General features: G+C 44.6%; 2 protein-coding genes across 3 annotated transcripts in view; both read right to left on the minus strand.

Moving 5' to 3' along the window:
* LOC126035398 (tubulin-specific chaperone A-like) overlaps nucleotides 1–18163 on the minus strand; it is a 112860-nt gene extending 94697 nt beyond the window's left edge. Inside the window, exon 1 of the mRNA XM_049793960.1 lies at nucleotides 18007–18163. Within this exon, the coding sequence (XP_049649917.1) occupies nucleotides 18007–18059 (53 nt within the window). The 5' untranslated portion in view covers nucleotides 18060–18163. The remainder of the gene's footprint in view (nucleotides 1–18006) is intronic.
* Nucleotides 1–18869, minus strand: part of LOC126035324 (uncharacterized protein YagA-like) — a 215819-nt gene that overhangs the window by 70249 nt on the left and 126701 nt on the right. The gene's annotated exons all lie outside the window — the stretch shown is intronic.

The raw sequence follows: 18869 nt of genomic DNA on the forward strand, positions 1-18869 counted from the left end.
TGTCAATAGTTTACACTGGTGTCATTCTTTAGAAATTATATTTGCCAGGCAAGCACACTTCCCATTCTCTCCAAGGAGTTTGGCCACTACGTTGCCTAAGGCTCTCCCTCCTTCCTGACATAGTGTTAACAGCTGCCAGATTTCATGGACATCCACAGGAACATCTTAAACATCTAAAGATGATGGGTACTTTCCTGTGCTAAAACTTATGAAAATATTATTTAGGCTTAAATATATTCTTATGATCAAACTAAGATGTCACAGCCTCAAAAAAACCCAAGAGCTTCATTTTTACTGTATACCTAATATCCACCAGTTCCTAAATAGGCCAAGAGTCTTCCTCTAAATTACATTTGCAAACCACTGCCCATAGTTTTATAACATAAACAGCACCTGTAAGGTTGAACTGTTCTGAAAGCAATCAGTACTTTCTTAAACCACCAACAAGATGCTGAAAAGTCTTTGAGAAGTGGCTAGAGGAACCTTCTCAGTCCAGTTTTGCTCAAGAAGTCTACAAAAGTTCCAAACATTCAAAGTCCAACACAGATCTGTTCTTTTTATTCTCTACATGTTCTCTTTATGCATACGGAATGCAAGTCAAACATTCCTGTTACCTAAAGTCATTTCTTTGGGGAATCTGCAGCAAGACATCCCCAACCAGCTAGAAATACAGGACCATTCCAGCACAAGCTGCTTCATCTCTTCCTCCCCCAGAACTCCAAAGTCTCAATGACTCCACCTCTAAAAAAAGCTCTCTACTTCAGTCCCACTTTAGGGCAGTGAGGGATAAAAAGTTCTATTTTTAACTTTAAGTCTTTAGGGGTTTGTTTTGTTTTTTTTTTAAATTATGGAAAAGAGATTATAAGTTCCTTAGTTAACTTTAATTCCATCTTCGAAAGGAAAGCATTAAGGTATTAGCAGCAAATATTAAAATTTCCCCAATCAATGATTTTTTTCTTTTATTAAAACAAAAATACAGATATCTATAATGTAAGCATTAATGAAATGAAAAAAAGTCTTACAGGAAAACAGTGATAATTATTTTTTCCATTGTATTGAACCTGTAAGATAACTTTACCTTAACCTGATTTCAGAATAAGCATAGGAAACATAAGAGGCTGCTCTTATGTCTACCTGAAACCTTCTGAAGCTGACTGTAACTTACTTCAAATTGAGAAGAAAGATTATGAAAAATAAATTGTTTTGAGCACATAGAATAGGGTACAGCCTGCTATTTATGTACATTTTAACTGCTGCCTTAAGTGTAATGAATTAAAACTGACTTGACTTTAGTCTAAACATTACTTGCAACAACTGAAAACATCAGTGTTATCACCATTCTTCTCATACCTAGCTCAAAAACATAGCACTATACCAGCTACTAGGAAGACAATTAACTCTATCCCAGCTGAAACTAGGACACACTGTTATTCTTTGGAAGCTTTATAAAGAAAAAGTAGGGGGTTTTCCCCCACTACAGTCTGTTTTAAACAAAGATTTACAATGTATTTGTCCTGATAGTTACTATTTTTTCCAGGGTACTGCAGGGTACAGATTAACACCAATGCAAACTGTCCTGGTTTCAGCTGGGATAGAGTTAATTTTCTTCCTAGTAGCTGGTATAGTGCTATGTTTTGGGTTCAGTATGAAAAGAATGTTGATAACACACTGATGTTTTCAGTTGTTGCCAAGTAATGTTTAGACTAAGTCAAGGATGTTTCAGCTTCTGATGCCCAGCCAGCGAGAAAGCTGGAGGGGCACAAGAAGTTGGCACAGGACACAGCCAGGACAGCTGACCCAAACTGGCCAACAGGGTATTCCATACCATGTGACATCTGGGGACATTATATTTTCTCTCCCCTGTCCAGTTGAGGAGGGGGAGTGATAGAGCAGCTTTGGTGGGCACCTGGCATCCAGCCAGGGTCAACCCACCACAAGTATAATAAATTCCATGTATTAATATTATGCACGATTATATCACAATAATTAAAAAACTGCAGTAACATTGGTGCTGTGGAAATCACTACCTGCAGAGCTTAAACTAGCACGTCCCAAATCTTCAAATTACTTATGCACATTCTTGGTTTCACTGAGGTTACATAAGCACACACACACACATTACAGACCGGGGCCTAAGAGGAAAAGTCAAGGAAGGAAGGAAGGAGGAAAGAAATACAATACTCGACAGAGTTAGTGATAACTGCCATGTTTTCTTAGCCATGAGTAACTGACTACTTTCCAATTTGGACAGGATCTCAAGTTTTTGCATTCATTTTCTTGATAATGACAAAATCAGCATAAAAGATAAACTTTCTCTAAACGAGTGAAGATGTAACCACACACAAGTATATGCATTATTTTTACCACACATACCCCTCCCCACATCTACAGCTTGCAGAACTGAGTTACCGTGACAGTTTCAGGTTAAATTTGCAGGCTTGGCATTTATCAGGGACTACTACTGTGAAGAATATGTATATCAGTTACAGTTGTTTGGGGTTGGGTTTTGTTTGTTTGTTTTCTTAAGGTAGAAAATTATTTTAATTTTAAAATTACTTGGTTTTAACATTTTTACAGCATCTCTTTTATTAGTAAAGAGAGGCAAATTATACCATTTTGAGATTTCTCTGAATCTCCAGGGCTTCACATTCTGTCCTTGCCTCTCATTTTCCTGCTCTTGCAATATATTCCTGCAGATTTTTTTAAATCCTTGCCATAGCAACAGCTGAAGTTCAGTTCCCCTTTTGCCCTGCTAAGAAAGTCTGCTTGGTTAGGGCATCATTGAATGCCAGCAGCCAGTGGGAGCATGGAGGGTGGCAGAGGGAATGAGGAATGGAAGAATCTAACAGACACAACCAAAGTGAAAGCTCGTAAGTTATGGACTACTCAGAAAACAGAAAGATGCTAGCTGGGGATGAAGTATTTGCTGAGGCACTAAAAGAAGCAACTTGGATGGCTGAGGACAAAGAGATGGGGTACTGAACCAAGAAAACTGAAAGAGCATCTCTGATGGACTGAAGACAAGAGTTAAAGTAAAAAGTTTATCAGCCCATCCTGAAGTGGCTCTGGAGTGACAAAAATTCTGGGAGAGAATGGTACAGAATGGAACAGGACAGAAGATGAAAATTATAAATGCTAAGGAACCCAAGAACTTTGCTTCCAGAAAAGGGAAAACAAGAAATGGGGCCTCTGTTGTGGCAACAATTGGGGTTACCACAGATCACCACTTCATTTTCCCTTTTATAACCCCACACAGTCATCATCTTCAGTCAAGACCTTTGTTTTGGAGAAAAGGCATAGAATCTACTTCTCCCCCCCAAAATCTGGGGATAACCAATCAGAAGTGTTAAAGTAATCAGAGAATCATTTAAGTTGGAAAAGACCTTTAAGATCATTGAGTCCAACCATCAACCATGCCCAATAAACCATGTCCTGAAGTGCCTTGTCTATGCTTTTTGAATGCCTCCAGGGATGGTGACTCAACCACTTCCCTGGGCAGCCTGTTCCAATGCCTGACAACCCTTTCAGTAAAGAATTTTTTCCTAATATCCAATCTAAACCTCCCTGGCACAACTTGAGGCCATTTCCTCTCGTCCTATCACTAGTTACTTGGGAGAAGAGACCAGTACCCACCTCACTACAACCTCCTTTCAGGTAGTTGTAGAGTGATAATATCTCCCCTCAGCCTCCTCTTCTCCAGACTAAACAACCCCAGTTCCCTCATCCACTCCTCCTAAGACTTGTGCTCCAGGCCCTTCACCAGCTTTGTTGCCCTTCTCTGGACATGCTCCAACAACTCAATGTCTTTCTTGTAGTGAGGGGCCCAAAACTGAACACAGTACTCAAGGTGCAGCCTCACCAGTGCTGAGTACAGGTGAACAATCACTTCCCTGCTCCTGCTGGCCACACTATTTCTCCATAACACTGGCTGATTTGTCAGAAAAAGCAAAAGGTTCTCCCCATTCCTAGTTCAAATTTCTTTCATTGATACATCCCCATGTAAGCAGCATGAAAGTAAGTAAAGTATCCACAGCCTGAATATTGTCTCTCAAGAGGGGTACACAAAGAATATATGATATACAGCTAATAAATAAATAAATAATCCCACATTAAACAGCTGCTTTTTTCTTAGTTTGAAAAAAGTGACGAGTTCGGTAACTGATGAGAGAAAAGAATGGGCTACAGCAGATAATTAAAAAAAGACAAATGAAGTGTCAAAAAAGTTCAATACATCCTAATGGTTCTTGACCCTTATTTTATATACTCATAGCCTAAGCATTGAATGTGCTTGAAAACCAGTATTACAGGCTAAATTCAATGCACTTTTCTAAATAGCAAATTCACAAAAAAACTAAGGAAAATTAATTGAAGTATTAAGTCAGTCACTTTATACCATGTTTAATAAGCCTCTACACGAGTCCTCTCACACACTAGGAATAAATACCTATATAGTTGCTCTAGACCCAAATGAGAGGACAATACTAATGATCCTAAGTTGACTCAAGTCATATGCACACCCACTATAGTACAGAACTAGGCTTCTAGTTAGAGAAGTGTGATGGGTTAACCCTGGCTGGACACCAGGTGCCCACCAAAGCCATTCTATCACTCCCCCTCCTCAGCTAGACAGGGGAAAGAAAAATATAACAAAGGGCTTGTGGGTAGAGATAAGGACAGGAGAGATCACTCACCAATTACCATCACAGGCACAACAGACTCAGCTTGGGGAAATTAACTCAATTTATTACAAATCAACCAGAGCAAGGTAATGAGAAATAAAACCAAATCTCAGAACACCTTCCCTCCACCCCTCCCTTCTTCCCAGGCACAACTTCACTCCCGGATTTCTCTACCAACCCCCCCAGCGGCACAGGGGGATGGGGAATGGGTTTACGGTCAGTTCATCACACGTTATTTTCTGCCACTTCACCTCCTCAGGGCGAGGGCTCATCACACTCTTCCCCTGCTCCAGCGTGGGGTCCCACCCATGGGAGACAGTCCTCCACAAACTTCTCCAACGTGGGTCCTTCCCACAGGCTGCAGTTCTTCACAAACTGCTCCAGCATAGGTCCCTTCCACAGGGTGCAGTCCTTCAGGAGCACACTGCTCCAGTGTGGGTCCCCCACGGGGTCACAAATCCTGCCAGAAAACCTGCTCCATGGGCTCCTCTCTCCACAGATCCGCAGGTCCTGCCAGGATCCTGCTCCAGCGCGAGGTTCCCAGAGGGTCATAGCCTCCTTCGGGAACCCACCTGCTCCAGCATGGGGTCCTCCACGGGCTGCAGGTGGATATCTGCTCCACCGTGGACCTCCATGGGCTGCAGGGGGACAGCCTGCCTCACCATGGTCTTCACCACAGGCTGCAGGGGAATCTCTGCTCTGGCACCTGGAGCATCTCCTCCCCCTCCTTCTTCACTGACCTTGGTGTCTGCAGGGTTGTTTCGCTTACATGTTCTCACTCCTCTCTCCGGCGGCTGTTTCTATCTGTCCCAACTTTTTTTTTCCTTCTTAAAATGTTATCACAGAGGCGTTACCACTACCGCTGATTGGTTCGGCCTTGGCTGGCGGCGGATCCGTCTTAGAGCCGGCTGGCGTTGAGGATTTCTTCGCTGGGCAAGGGCATGTGAGCAATCCAGCCGTTAGGTGGGAACGAAGCATAAGTTTACAAAGTGCTGGAGCAGACAAGGACGCTGTGTCCTTGTACGCTGGGAAAAAGGAAGATAAGAAGAGCCTGACAAGCAACTCCTAGATGCCGAATAATGAGATAAGTAACTGCTGGACACCTCGTGAAGCTTGCACAGCCAATAGAGGATAAGATAGTGTCGCGTGAACCAGGGTATTGTACTAATTGGAGTATTGTATAAGGCGCATGCACAAGCACATAAGGTATATAACTGTGCTAAAAGTTGTAGTAAATGGACTTCACTTGATCACATTGGTCTGTGTGTGATTTCCCCTGTGGATCCTCCACAACAGGCTGGTATGGGCTCTCTCGAACACAGGGGAAGCTTCCAGCAGCTTCTTACAGAAGCCACCCCTGTAACCCACCCACCCCACCCCCCCGCTACCAAAACCTTGCCACATGTATTGGGTCTGGCTGAGATGGAGTTAGTACTCCCTATAGCAGCCCTCATAGCACTGTGCTCTGCATCAGTAGCTAGAAAGGTGTTGATAGCACACCAGTGCTTTGGCTACTGCTGAGCAGTGCTGGCACAGCATCAAGGCTGTCTCTCCAACATTTTTGCCCCCCACTCCATGGCAGGCTGGGGGCAGACAAGATCTTGGGAGGGGACATAAGCAGGTGTATTGGTTTTGTTTGGCAAGGTTTTGGTAGCGGGGGGGGGGGGGGGTTACAGGGGTGGCTTCTGTAAGAAGCTGCTGGAAGCTTCCCCTGTGTTCGAGAGAGAGCGAGCCCATACTAGCTGGCTCTAAGACGGACCCACCGCCGGCCAAGGCCGAGCCAATCAGTGATAGTGGTAACGCCTCTGTGATAACATTTTTTAAGAAGGAAAAAAAGTTGGGACGGAGAGAAACTGCCGCCGGAGTGAGAACATGTAAGAGAAACAAGCCTGCGGACACCAAGGTCAGTGAAGAAGGAGGGGGAGGAGATGCTCCAGGCGCCGGAGCGAAGATTCCCCTGCAGCCCGTGGTGAAGACCCTGGTGAGGCAGGCTGTCCCCCTGCAGTCCAGGGAGGTCCACGGTGGAGCAGATATCCACCTGTAGCCCGTGGAGGACCCCACGCCGGAGCAGATGGGTTCCCGAAGGAGGCTGTGACCCCGTGGGAACCCCGCGCTGGAGCAGGTTCCTGGCAGGACCTGCGGATCTGTGGAGAGAGGAGCCCACGGAGCAGGCTTTCTGGCAGGACTTGTGACCCCGTGGGGGACCCGCGCTGGAGCAGTGTGCTCCTGAAGGACTGCACACCGTGGAATGGACCCATGCTGGAGCAGTTCGTGAAGAACTGCAGCCCGTGGGAATGGCCCACGTTGGAGGAGTTCGTGGAGGACTGTCTCCCGTGGGTGGGACCCCACGCTGGAGCAGGGGAAGAGTGTGATCAGCCCTCGTCCTGAGGAGGTGAAGCGGCAGAAAATAACGTGTGATGACCATAAACCCCATCCCTGTTCCCCTGTGCCGCTGGGGGGGGCTTGGTGGTGAAATCCGGGAGGGTAGTTGTGCCCGGGAAGAACGGAGGGGTGGTGGGAAGGTGTTCTGAGATTTCATTTTACTTCTCATTACCATGCTCTGGTTGATTTGTAATAAATTGAGTTAATTTTGCAAATTGAGTCTGTTTTGCCCGTGACGGTAATAGTGAATGATCTCTCCTGTCCTTATCTCGACCCGCGAGCCTTTTGTTATATTTTCTCTCCCCTATCCAGCTGAGGATGGGGGAGTGATAGAACGGCTTTGGTGGGCACCTGGTGTTCAGCCAGGGTTAACCCATCACAGCAGGACAGCTGACCTAAACTAACCAAACAGATATTCCATACCATATGACATCAGTTCAGATATAAAAGCTAAGTGAAGGGAGACGGAAGCAGGGGGGGGGGGCATTTTTGTCTTCCGGAGCAACCACTACGTGTACTGGAGCCCTGCTTCCCGGGAAGTGGCCAGACATCGCCTGCTGATGGGAAGTAGAGTAACATCATTTGTTTTTTCTTTGGTTTCGCGCACGACCTTTGCTATCATTTTATTAAACTGCCCTTATCTTGACCCACTGTAGGGTTCAGTTATATGGAAGTTAGTTATTGGACCTGAAAATAGCTCATGGTCACAAGATTGTTCCAGGCGCCTTTAGAAGGCCTTGAACAGAATAAATAAGAAGATAGAAGAAGAAAGATCCCAATTAGGAAAACACAGGTGCACATTCCACGATAAAGGGAACTTGGCACAAACAACCTCAATTCAGGGGCTTATCTTGACCAATTGGACTAAGACAAGTCTTGTATGCTCTAATTAACACAACCAATTATGTCTTATGTTTGTGCGCGTGGACAGTATCGATGTAACCAATCACCACTTATGCTTGTGCGCGTGGACAGTACCGACGTAACCAATCACCGCTTATGCTTGTGCGTGTGGACACCAAGTGCTTGCATGTAGTAGCCAATCAAAGTCTCTCAACAACTTAGAGAATTGTATAAAAATGATTAGCTAAGCTCAATAAACTGGCGACTTTAATCATCACATTGGTGTTCCGTCGTCCGGGCCCCGCACGGATTAATCCCTAAACCCTACATTTGGCGACCTCCGACGTGATCCGAAGAGGAACAAGAGGCAACGCTACTGAAAAGGCGGGGGAATTGCCGCGGACCACGGTGGCTGGAAAGACAGCACCAGCACTGCTCGAGAGAGGCAGGACACTGCTTTGGAAAAGCAGGTAAAATCGTAAGCTTACGTTGATAAAAAGGGCGGCAAGGGTTTCGCAGCATCTGCGAGGGAAAAGACAGCCGGAAAGATATTTATGAGGCTGGTTGAAAAAACAGAGAAAAATATTAAAAAGGACAGAAACCTTTCAATTAGTGTGGGTACAGCTTTTGAGCTTAGTACCCAGAAAGCTATCGGAACCTCCCTATGGGATGAAATTAGTGACGGGTCTAAAGAAGTTAAAGATCTTGCAACTTTATGGAAATTGATTAAGACAACTCTGTAAGAAATGAAAGCAGATCGTAAAACGTCTGTGTCTGCTTTTGCTTCTCTCTCTCTCTCCAACAGCAAGCGAAAGGGAAAAGCGGGGAGAAAAACATAATGCAGCGAGAGAGACTTTTTGGAGCTTGTCCGCCTGCTCCTGTGCTCTTGACTTCTGCTCCACTCCCTGGGACTGCCGATATTAATCAGCCATCTGACAGTTCCCAAGCCTCCCTAACTGTACGATTAAAGGAAACTCTACAGAATCAGGGAGTGAGTAAAAATCCGCCTATGAGAAAACAGCCCCCAGATACCACCGTTCAACATGAACAAATTATACCTAGCATATACCCTGATTCAAATAATGCAAACGAGGATTTGGCTACTATAATACAAGAACAAGAGAAAGCTAAAATACATGCTGAAGCTCACGCTGTAGCACTCGCGGTAGCATTACGACTGATGGTGCGACAGGGAAAAGGAGACTACGGCCCATACAAAGACCCCCCCGCGTGTCATCGGTGCGGTCAACCAGGGCATTTGAGACGTGCGTGCCCTCAACACATAGCAACGCAGCCTCGATCTGTGCCGGCACGGACTAACAGCAGCCGGTCAAACTTTCCTGGGGTCTGTGAGAGGTTGCAGAAGCCTCTGTACATCCACAAAAGCTATCGCTACACAAAGACATACGAAATGTACATGATGTACAAAAAACTTGTCGGAGACCTGCAGTGGATCCGGCCTTATTGTGGTATCACCAATACAGACTTACAACCACTGTTGGACTTATTGCGGGGCAGCAATAGCCTAACTTCTGTACTACATCTAAGTGCGCCCGAGCAGCAAGCCTTGACAGCAATTGAGCAGAAAATCACATCATCTATGTCTGGCAGATATATCCCTGATTTGCCCATAAATTTGTATGTATGTAACTCAGATAAGGAAGTTGCGGGAATTTTGGGTCAGTGGGGTGAGCAACAAAAACAAAACCCATTGGTAATACTAGAATGGATATTCTTGCCTGCTAGCATGTCAAAAACGGTAGTCACTAGAATTGAAGCTCTGGGGATGTGCATTCAAAAAGCAGGGGTAAGGGCGATACAAATTTCAGGGAGGCAAATGGACAAAATCATTTTACCTATGTCACTTGATATTGTGAGTAATGCCATGATGAAAAATGACTGCCTTGCAGTAGCTCTGCTGGACTTCAAGGGGGAAGTAGATAATCACTACCCCCCCCACCCATTATTTAAAACAATGTTAACAATGGAACCGCACTCTATCTGCAGCAATAAGCCGCTGGAAGCCATTACCGTTTTTACTGATGCTAGCAGCAAGACAGGTAAAGCAGGATTTGTATATTTACAGGATGGATCCTGGAAATCCAAAGTCATTCTGTCAGAGGGGTCAGTACAAGTGCTCGAGCTATTAGCCGTATGCTCTGTTTTTAAAAAATGGGATAAAACACCTGTCAACATTATTTCAGATTCTCAATATGTCGTGGGGATAGTCAAACGTATGCATAGGTCCCTACTAAAAACTGTAAACAATAAGCAGCTGTTTATGACACTTTTGAAATTATGGATGTTACTAGAAGAGCGGACAGACTTATTTTTTATCGATCATGTTCGTAGCCATACAACGCTGCCGGGATTCATTGTGGAAGGTAATGCGCGCGCGGATCAACTGGTAGTAGCCAATGCAAACATCTATTTTAATACACCCAAACCTGATTTCTTTGGACAAGCTCTGCTATCCCATAAATTTTATCATCAGTCAGCAAAAGCGCTGAGTAAACAATTTAATCTTCCATTGCAGCAAACCAGAGCTATTCTTGCTGCTTGCCCAGACTGTGCGAATATTCAAAACTTACAACCACAAGGGGTGAACCCCCGGGGATTATCACCATTGCAAATTTGGCAAACAGATGTTACGGAATATCCCAGTTTTGGGAGATATAAATTTATTCATGTATCTATTGACACATATTCGAACCTTATGTGGGCTACTGTTCATATATCAACCAATGCTAAAGCCGTAATTAAGCACCTTTTGGCAGCATTTGCCACCATGGAAGTGCCAACAGAAATTAAAACAGACAATGGCCCGGGATATCGCGCACAGTCATTAGAAACATTTTTACAGATGTGGGGGGTAACTCATAATTTTGGCGTACCCCACAATTCCACTGGTCAAGCTATTGTTGAACGTGCACATCGGACCTTAAAGGATCGTTTAAACATTTTAAAAACGGGGGAAGATATGCAGCACTGTACTACCCAAGAGTTAATAAGTAAAGCACTGTATGTTTTGAATTGGCTACAGCCACGTGGTACTGAGGATCAGATCCCAACTAATAGGCATATGTGTGGGAACAAAAATGTTGATAAAAATCAGCCGCAAGTTTCAATATTCGATCCGGTTTTACAGCAGTGGCAAGGACCTTGCAAATTATTTACGTGGGGAAGAGGGTATGCTTGTGTTTCCACAGGTAATGAACAACCCCATTGGATACCGGCGAAATGGGTCAAGCCGTGGATTGAGCGACCAGATGCCACAGACAACTCAGAAGAGCAAGAGGCAGCGGAGACGTCAGCAGGTCCTGAAGCCCTAGATAGACCGACTAGACAAATCACAACAGAGACCGGCAGTCAATGTGGAGATTAAGAATGCGTGTAAAAAACATGGAGTATGATATCGTTTTTGGATATGTATTTTAGTGCGAGTGGGTAGAAAAGAGAGTAAATCATCAAAAAAAAAAAATTTTTTTTAACCACTGTAACAGACATTCAACTAATCATAATCAACTAACCTACTAACCTATAACATTGTATAGAGGATAAGCTGTTTAGAATAAGTGCTGTAGAGAATAAGTAAATATATATATAGTTTAATGTTAATCAGTCCTCGGCGAAACATTACTCACAGAAGCCAAGTGTGGAAGTAGTTTTGCGATACCTGATATGTAGTCATTCATTAAAAAAAAAAAAAAAAATTTTTTTGCTAAACAGTTAGTTAAAACTGAAATTAGAAGTAAGGTCATAGACTCAGTTAACAATCTAGAAATAGGGTGATGGGAGAGTCCATTTTTCATTAATAACCTCGGGGCGAGATTATGCTTATGTTTTCACAGGTGCCAGCCCCTGATGGACTTCCGTTTGATTTATGCGACCATCATCACCTGAAGCATCATAGATGGTGCGGCAATACGAATTCCACCTCAGCCAAAAACTAATGCGTAGGTCATCTTAGCTAACGTAACAGATTAAAATTCTCAGTGCATTACGGCCGCATCACAAAGCCCATGAACGAATTGATAAGATAACTATGACTTGTGCAGTGCGCCTGGCCAGCGAGTGCATGCGTCATAGGTTTTCAATTGAGGTGGCTTTTGGCACACGCTGGCCACGTGTGCTAAAATCCATTCCTCTGAAAATGTATAAATACCGGGATTTTCCGAAGAGCATCAGGCTGGTGTGCAGCAAAACCATAGTTGCCTCTGTAGGGACACCCACATAAAACTGACACCTACTGATTGCTGGGCTAAGTTTGCGGAACAAGACAGCAATATGCTATTCAAAAAAAAAAAAAAAAAGCGAGAGAGGGGGAGATGTAGGGTTCAGTTATATGGAAGTTAGTTATTGGACCTGAAAATAGCTCATGGTCACAAGATTGTTCCAGGCGCCTTTAGAAGGCCTTGAACAGAATAAATAAGAAGATAGAAGAAGAAAGATCCCAATTAGGAAAACACAGGTGCACATTCCACGATAAAGGGAACTTGGCACAAACAACCTCAATTCAGGGGCTTATCTTGACCAATTGGACTAAGACAAGTCTTGTATGCTCTAATTAACACAACCAATTATGTCTTATGTTTGTGCGCGTGGACAGTATCGATGTAACCAATCACCACTTATGCTTGTGCGCGTGGACAGTACCGACGTAACCAATCACCGCTTATGCTTGTGCGTGTGGACACCAAGTGCTTGCATGTAGTAGCCAATCAAAGTCTCTCAACAACTTAGAGAATTGTATAAAAATGATTAGCTAAGCTCAATAAACTGGCGACTTTAATCATCACATTGGTGTTCCGTCGTCCGGGCCCCGCACGGATTAATCCCTAAACCCTACAACCCACGAGCCTTTTGTTATATTTTCTCTCCCCCGTCTAGCTGAGGAGGGGGAGTGATAGAGCGGCTTTGGTGGGCACCTGGCATCCAACCAGGGTCAACCCACTACACCACACAAAACCAATACAAGAAGGAAGGGTGGAGTGGGACAGAGCTATGCCTCTTCTTGCATCTGCATGCAACTGTCACAGAAGTGGGAGCTGCTGCTGTATCATCTCAGCCACAAGGAGTGCAAGATAATTTTTTTTTTTAAAGTTACCTTCACTTACATTATGCCAGCTGCTGCAGAGTGACTGCACACGTGCATATTGTTATCACATAAGCTGTTTACTTGCTTATTCACACAGCCATTCTTCAAAAGCTAATCTGAATCCTGCTGACTCCACTTGTATAGTTTCCCCAGACGTTTTCATCACTTTCTTTATACTAGCTCTGAAATTTATACAGCAGCGTGGCAAGCTGATCCAGGCAGGCCTCATCCTTCAAAGTAACTTTTTCTTTTTACATCTGGATTATTTTTCAGTGGATCTACTAGCTCTGAAATTTATACAGCAGCATGGCAAGCTGATCCAGGCAGGCCTCATCCTTCAAAGTAACTTTTTCTTTTTACATCTGCATTATTTTTCAGTGGATCAGCTCCCTGAAATATACAGATATGTGGCCACCTAAGTCCTTGTGCTGGGCAGGAAGCTGTAACACAGCAGCTCAGATTTAGATTAGCTTAAGCCACCTTGGACCAACACCAAGTCTTCTCCTGTCACAACTGGCAATTGTTTCACCCCAGAGGAATGCCCACCTATACAGTGCCCTTGAAACATAATGTAATTTATTAAGCATTGTTTTTAAAAGGCAACAGGATTTGTATTAGGCTCACAAAATATCTCTCAGGAATAGTTAGACTTTGCCCAGACTTGTCTTGGCCAGCCTAGAGCTTTCTTTTTCTTGTTTAACTGTAACTGCTATTATGCCTAGGTAACAATCACCTACTTGGTTTTAGTTTTTGCTCAGCTTTGTACAATTGCGTGGTATAACACTGCTGTATTGATTTTTTTGTTACTAACAAGAATGAGCTATCTCTGATTTAGATTAAAAATGCAGCAGAAACAATCAAAACTGATGAGAGTAGGAGCATGGGGTAACAGCATAGCCCTTGAAAACACAGGCACAGAAAGATGCTGAAATGCCCCAATGCTATAAACAACTCACCAATAGTCAAGTACTGGTCAAAGAAATGCAACCCTGAGATAGGTAAAACCAGTTTTAAGATAACAAAGAAAAACTATTCAACACATGCAAAACACCATATACAGTAAACTCAGATAAAGTGTGGAGTACAAAACAATGAAGAAAAACTAAGATGTGGATTTTTATATGCATTTCTATATGCAGACTCAGAGAAGCACAAAACCATCAACATCATACTCCTCTCAGCAAAGAATTCGAGATGCTGATGACTTGCTTGAATTTGTCCCCTCCCCACTACCAAATTTAGCCAGTGGCCTTAGGACCCAGAGAGACAGCAAAAAGGCAAGTATAACATCAGGGAAAGGGTGCTATTAGAAACATAGTAGAAACATTAGAAGCTTTGTGTCTATTAATTTTGACTGTATATAATTTGAACTGTGTTAGTATCATTGTAACTGAACTAATATCCAGTGGGAATTTAAGCAATCTACTCTAACTTGGATGCAACAAACTAGTAACAAAATCAAAACCAGCATCCATGGATTTCCATAAATCAAGTAAACAAACAGAAGAGCCACGCTAAGCAGTAAAGAAATTGCTCACACAGGATAACAACACTACTAACTTCTAATCTCTCATTCTCAGCTCTCAGACTCACTTAAACTGGAGCAGCAGAGAAATTCAGACAAAGAACATGCAAGCTAATCTCAGAGCTAGAAGCACTAAGGACAGTGGTATACAGACACTGAGCTAGCTCCGTGCTAGCATCATTAAACCACTTCCAGGTCCAGAGAGACATAGCCACATGGTACAGCATTCACCATGTGAACATGCAGGCCTGCACCAGCTCTGACCAGGATCTCCACACAGTTGTTCATTGCCTTATGTAGACTTTCCTTCTCTGTTTCCCAGTCTATAAACATGAGGAAAAAGCTTGTTCAGGTAACTTCTGTGATGATTTATTATTAAGCAATTGTCATGGTTTAGCCTCAGCTGGTAACCAAGCACCACACAGCCACTCACTCACTCCCCCCACCCAGTGGGATGGTGGAGAGAATTGGGGGAGGGGAAAAAAAAAAAAAAAGAAAAAAGGTAAAACACTCATGGGTTGAGATAAGAACAGTTTAATAGAACAGAAAGGAAGAAACTAATAATGATAATAATAAAGTTACAATAAAAGGATTGGAATATACAAACCAAGTGATGCACAATGCAATTGCTCACCACCCACCAACCAATGCCCAGTTAGTTTCAGAGCAGCAATCCCTCTCCCAGACCAACTCCCCCTAGTTTATGTACTGGGCATGATGTCACATGGTATGGAATACCCCCTTGGCCAGTTTGGGTCAGCTGTCCTGGCTGTGTCCCCTCCCAACTTCTTGTGCCCCTCCAGCCTTCTTGCTGGCTGGGCATGAGAAGCTGAAAAATCCTTGACTTTAGACTAAACACTACTTAGCACCAACTGGAAACATCAGTGTTATCAACATTCTTCGCATACTGAACTCAAAACATAGCACTGTACCAGCTACTAGGAAGACAGTTAACTCTATCCCAGCTGAAACCGGGACAGCAATGGTCATCTGAAGTGCTGTTCTGTATTACCACACAGTTCTCTCAGTAAAACTATCAAACAGAAGCAATAAGCCAGTACAGAAACATCCACAAATTACAAATTCTACAAAAGTAAAATTGAGTCTTATTAGATTGTGGTGGGTTGACCCTGGCTGGGTGCCAGGTGCCCACCAAGCCACTCTAGCACTCCCCCTCCTCAGCTGGAGGAGGGAAAGAAAATATAACAAAAGGCTAATGGGTTGAGATGAGGGCAGGGAGAGATCACTCACCAATTACCATCACAGGCACAACAGACTCCACTTGGGGAAATTAACTCAATTAATTGCCAAAAGTCAGAGTAGGGTAATGAGAAATAAAACCAAATATTAAAACACATTCCCCCCACCACTCCCTTCTTCCCAGGCACAACTTCACTCCCAACTTTCTCTCTCTCTCCCCCCCCCCCCCCCCAAATGGCACAGGAGGATGGGGAATGGCAGTTGCAGTCAGTTCATCACATGTTGTCTCTGCCACTCCTTCCTCCTCACACTCTTCCCCTGCTCCAGTGTGGGTCCTTTCCACGGGTGCAGTCCTTCAGGAACAGACTGCTCTAGCATGGGTTCCTGTCCACAGGGTCACAGGCCCTGCCAGGAGCCTGCTCCAGCATGAGCTTCCCATGGGGTCACAGCCTCCTTCAGGCACATCCACCTGCTGCAGCGCAGGGTCCTCCATGGGCTGCAGGTGGATATCTGCTCCACCATGGACCTCCAATGGGCTGCAGGGGGACAGCCTGCCTCACCAGGGTCTTCACGGGAATCTCTGCTGCAGTACCTGGAGCATCTCCTCCCCTTCCTTCTTCACTGACCTTGGTGCCTGCAGAGTTTTCTCTCACATATTCTCACTCCTCTCTCCAGCTACTGTTGCACAGCAGTTTTTTCCCCTTTCTTAAATATGTGATCACAGAGGTGCTACCACTGTTGCTGATTGGCTCAGCCTTGGCCAGCAGGAGGTCCATCTTGGAACCAGCTGGCACTGGCTCTGTAGGACACGAGGAAGCTTCTGGCATCTTCTCATAGAAGCCACCCCTGTAGCCCCCTCCTCCACTACCAAAACCTTGCCACACAAACCCAATATATAGATACAAGAGTTTTCTCAAAAGTATCTAGACACCAATAAGTTATACTTTTGGCTGGCAGAAAGAATAGAGAGACTGAAAAAAAATGTTAACCTAAGTAAATCTAGTTTTCCCACACCTCAGAATACTTTGTCTACAAGAACTGACACAAACCACCATCCACTTACAAATGCAAAGAGAACATTTACAATGTTCCTGTCCAACAAACCCACAACACAGGTCACAAAAGGGACCCAGAGCAAGAAGCAGTCACCAAGCTGCTCAATCAGACCACACTAAAACTTTCTAGCTTAAAAATAACACACAAGTTCACAATTTGCACTCCCTGCAGTGACAGGAAACAGGACCTTACAATCATATAATCAATTTCTTGCTTGCTGCAGTACTTGAGAACTGCTCCCCATTTTGAGGTTTTGTTTTGGTTGGGGTGGGTTTTTTTGAGAACTTAAAGTGTCTTTATCTAGCATAATCGTAATGATAAACCTGTATCCATTTTACTTCTCTAGTCTTGAAGTCAAATCCTTAAAAGCTAATCAGGTATTAGAAAGTATACTCATTTTACTGTTAGTCTTTTACTAACTGAATTTTTAAAAGTCATAATACAGAGTTGATTGTATGAAACTGGACTATTTAACATCCTGGTCTAGCACACATACTAATTCCTGTCACTCCCTGAACCAGTGCAGTCTTTGTAGGGTGCAGCCTTAATAAACCCCACTGTGACCAAATATTTAATATCAAAGCCTCGTGCTTACAGTCATAATAAGAGGGATTCAGACAGATAAACTGCAACTTTTCTTAAAAACGAAGACTGTTAAAACTAGACAAAACCGAGACTCAGGTGTGAGCTTACCATCGGTTTTGCAGTGTGAACTATCGATTCAAAAAATATCCCATTCAACATTTGTTTTGTTAAAACAGGTAAGACTTCCTGCCTCTGCGAGGTATATAGCGAGACTGCCCTGTACACTGACGAGGCAGCGTGACAAAAACCCCCGTTTAACTGCGGTCTCGGGAAAGAAAGTCCTTTTCCTGACGACGGTGCACAAGGGGAAGAAACCAGCAGTCATGGCAGAACTTGTACCACAGCCACCCTCCAGCACACCTTGGCAGCCCCACCCCACCGCAAACCACCCCAGCGCAACAACTCCCATACCCCGCAGCAGGCACAGCCAGCAGCGCACGAAGCTCCGCTCGCAGCTCCTCCGCTCGGCCCGGCGGAGCTCCCGGGGGCCGCGTCGGCGGCAGGGCCCCCTCCCCGCTCAGGGCGACGGGGAGTACCCTCAGAGCTCGCAGCAGGCCCGAGCCCGCTTTCCCCCTCCAGAGCGGCGGGACCACCTTCAGCCTCTCCCAGCAGCTTCCCCCCCCCACGCACGCACTCACCGCCTCACGACACCGGTCTTGATCTTGATCTGCCTCAAGCGCGGATCAGCCATGACGGGGCTGATGGAGGAGCAGCACAGACTGGGTCCTAGTAGCGCAGGGACGAAATATACGGCGCAGCGTCGTGACTGCACAGCCCAATCCCGCGCATGCGCCAAGCCACCAGCCTGGACGGCACTACTGGGAGCGGAGCTCTACATCCCTCCCTCCTTCACCCGGTGGAGGCGTCCCCATAACGACCAGCAAGGGCCGGGTGCGAGCGGGTGCGAGCGGGCTCCGCGGGCGCGCAGTAGCCTGCGTGGGGCTGCGACCACTCCTCGAGCGGCCAAGTATAATTCACCATTTCTTAATAAGCACACACGAAAAAAAGTCTGAATCCACCCTCAGATGCAGCAATAGGAGTTATTCTGAGGTAGAAACAAATTAAGAAGCAACATTATCACTGGCAGCTCAGTCCTAGAGTTATAACTGACTGACGGTTCAAGGGCTGTTTTCCTTCATGCTTATACTTAGTTGAGGCTAACCATTTAAGGGGGCAAATTCTAGAAAAATAATCCTTTGGGTCTGTGTTTGAAAGAACTCCCCCTGAATGAGCATTTAAATCAATAAGAAAAAAATAGCTTCAATGAATAAATAAGAAAGATAAATATAGCTTCGATGAAGTATGGTTCAGGAAGGTCTGTATAGACCTTTTGTTTTTCACATCCTTTTGTCCTCTGTTAGTCACTTGCCCTGTCTCTTGACACTGTTAGTGACCAATACCTCTTGAGAAAAACCAGCTGCAAGGGAGGATGTCATATTCCTTTTCATGATATGCCAGTTATAGGTCATTAGCCATGTATTGGTTCTGGCTGAGATGGAGT

Source organism: Accipiter gentilis, chromosome W, assembly GCF_929443795.1.
Source record: "Accipiter gentilis chromosome W, bAccGen1.1, whole genome shotgun sequence".
Classification (NCBI taxonomy): Eukaryota; Metazoa; Chordata; class Aves; order Accipitriformes; family Accipitridae; genus Astur; species Astur gentilis.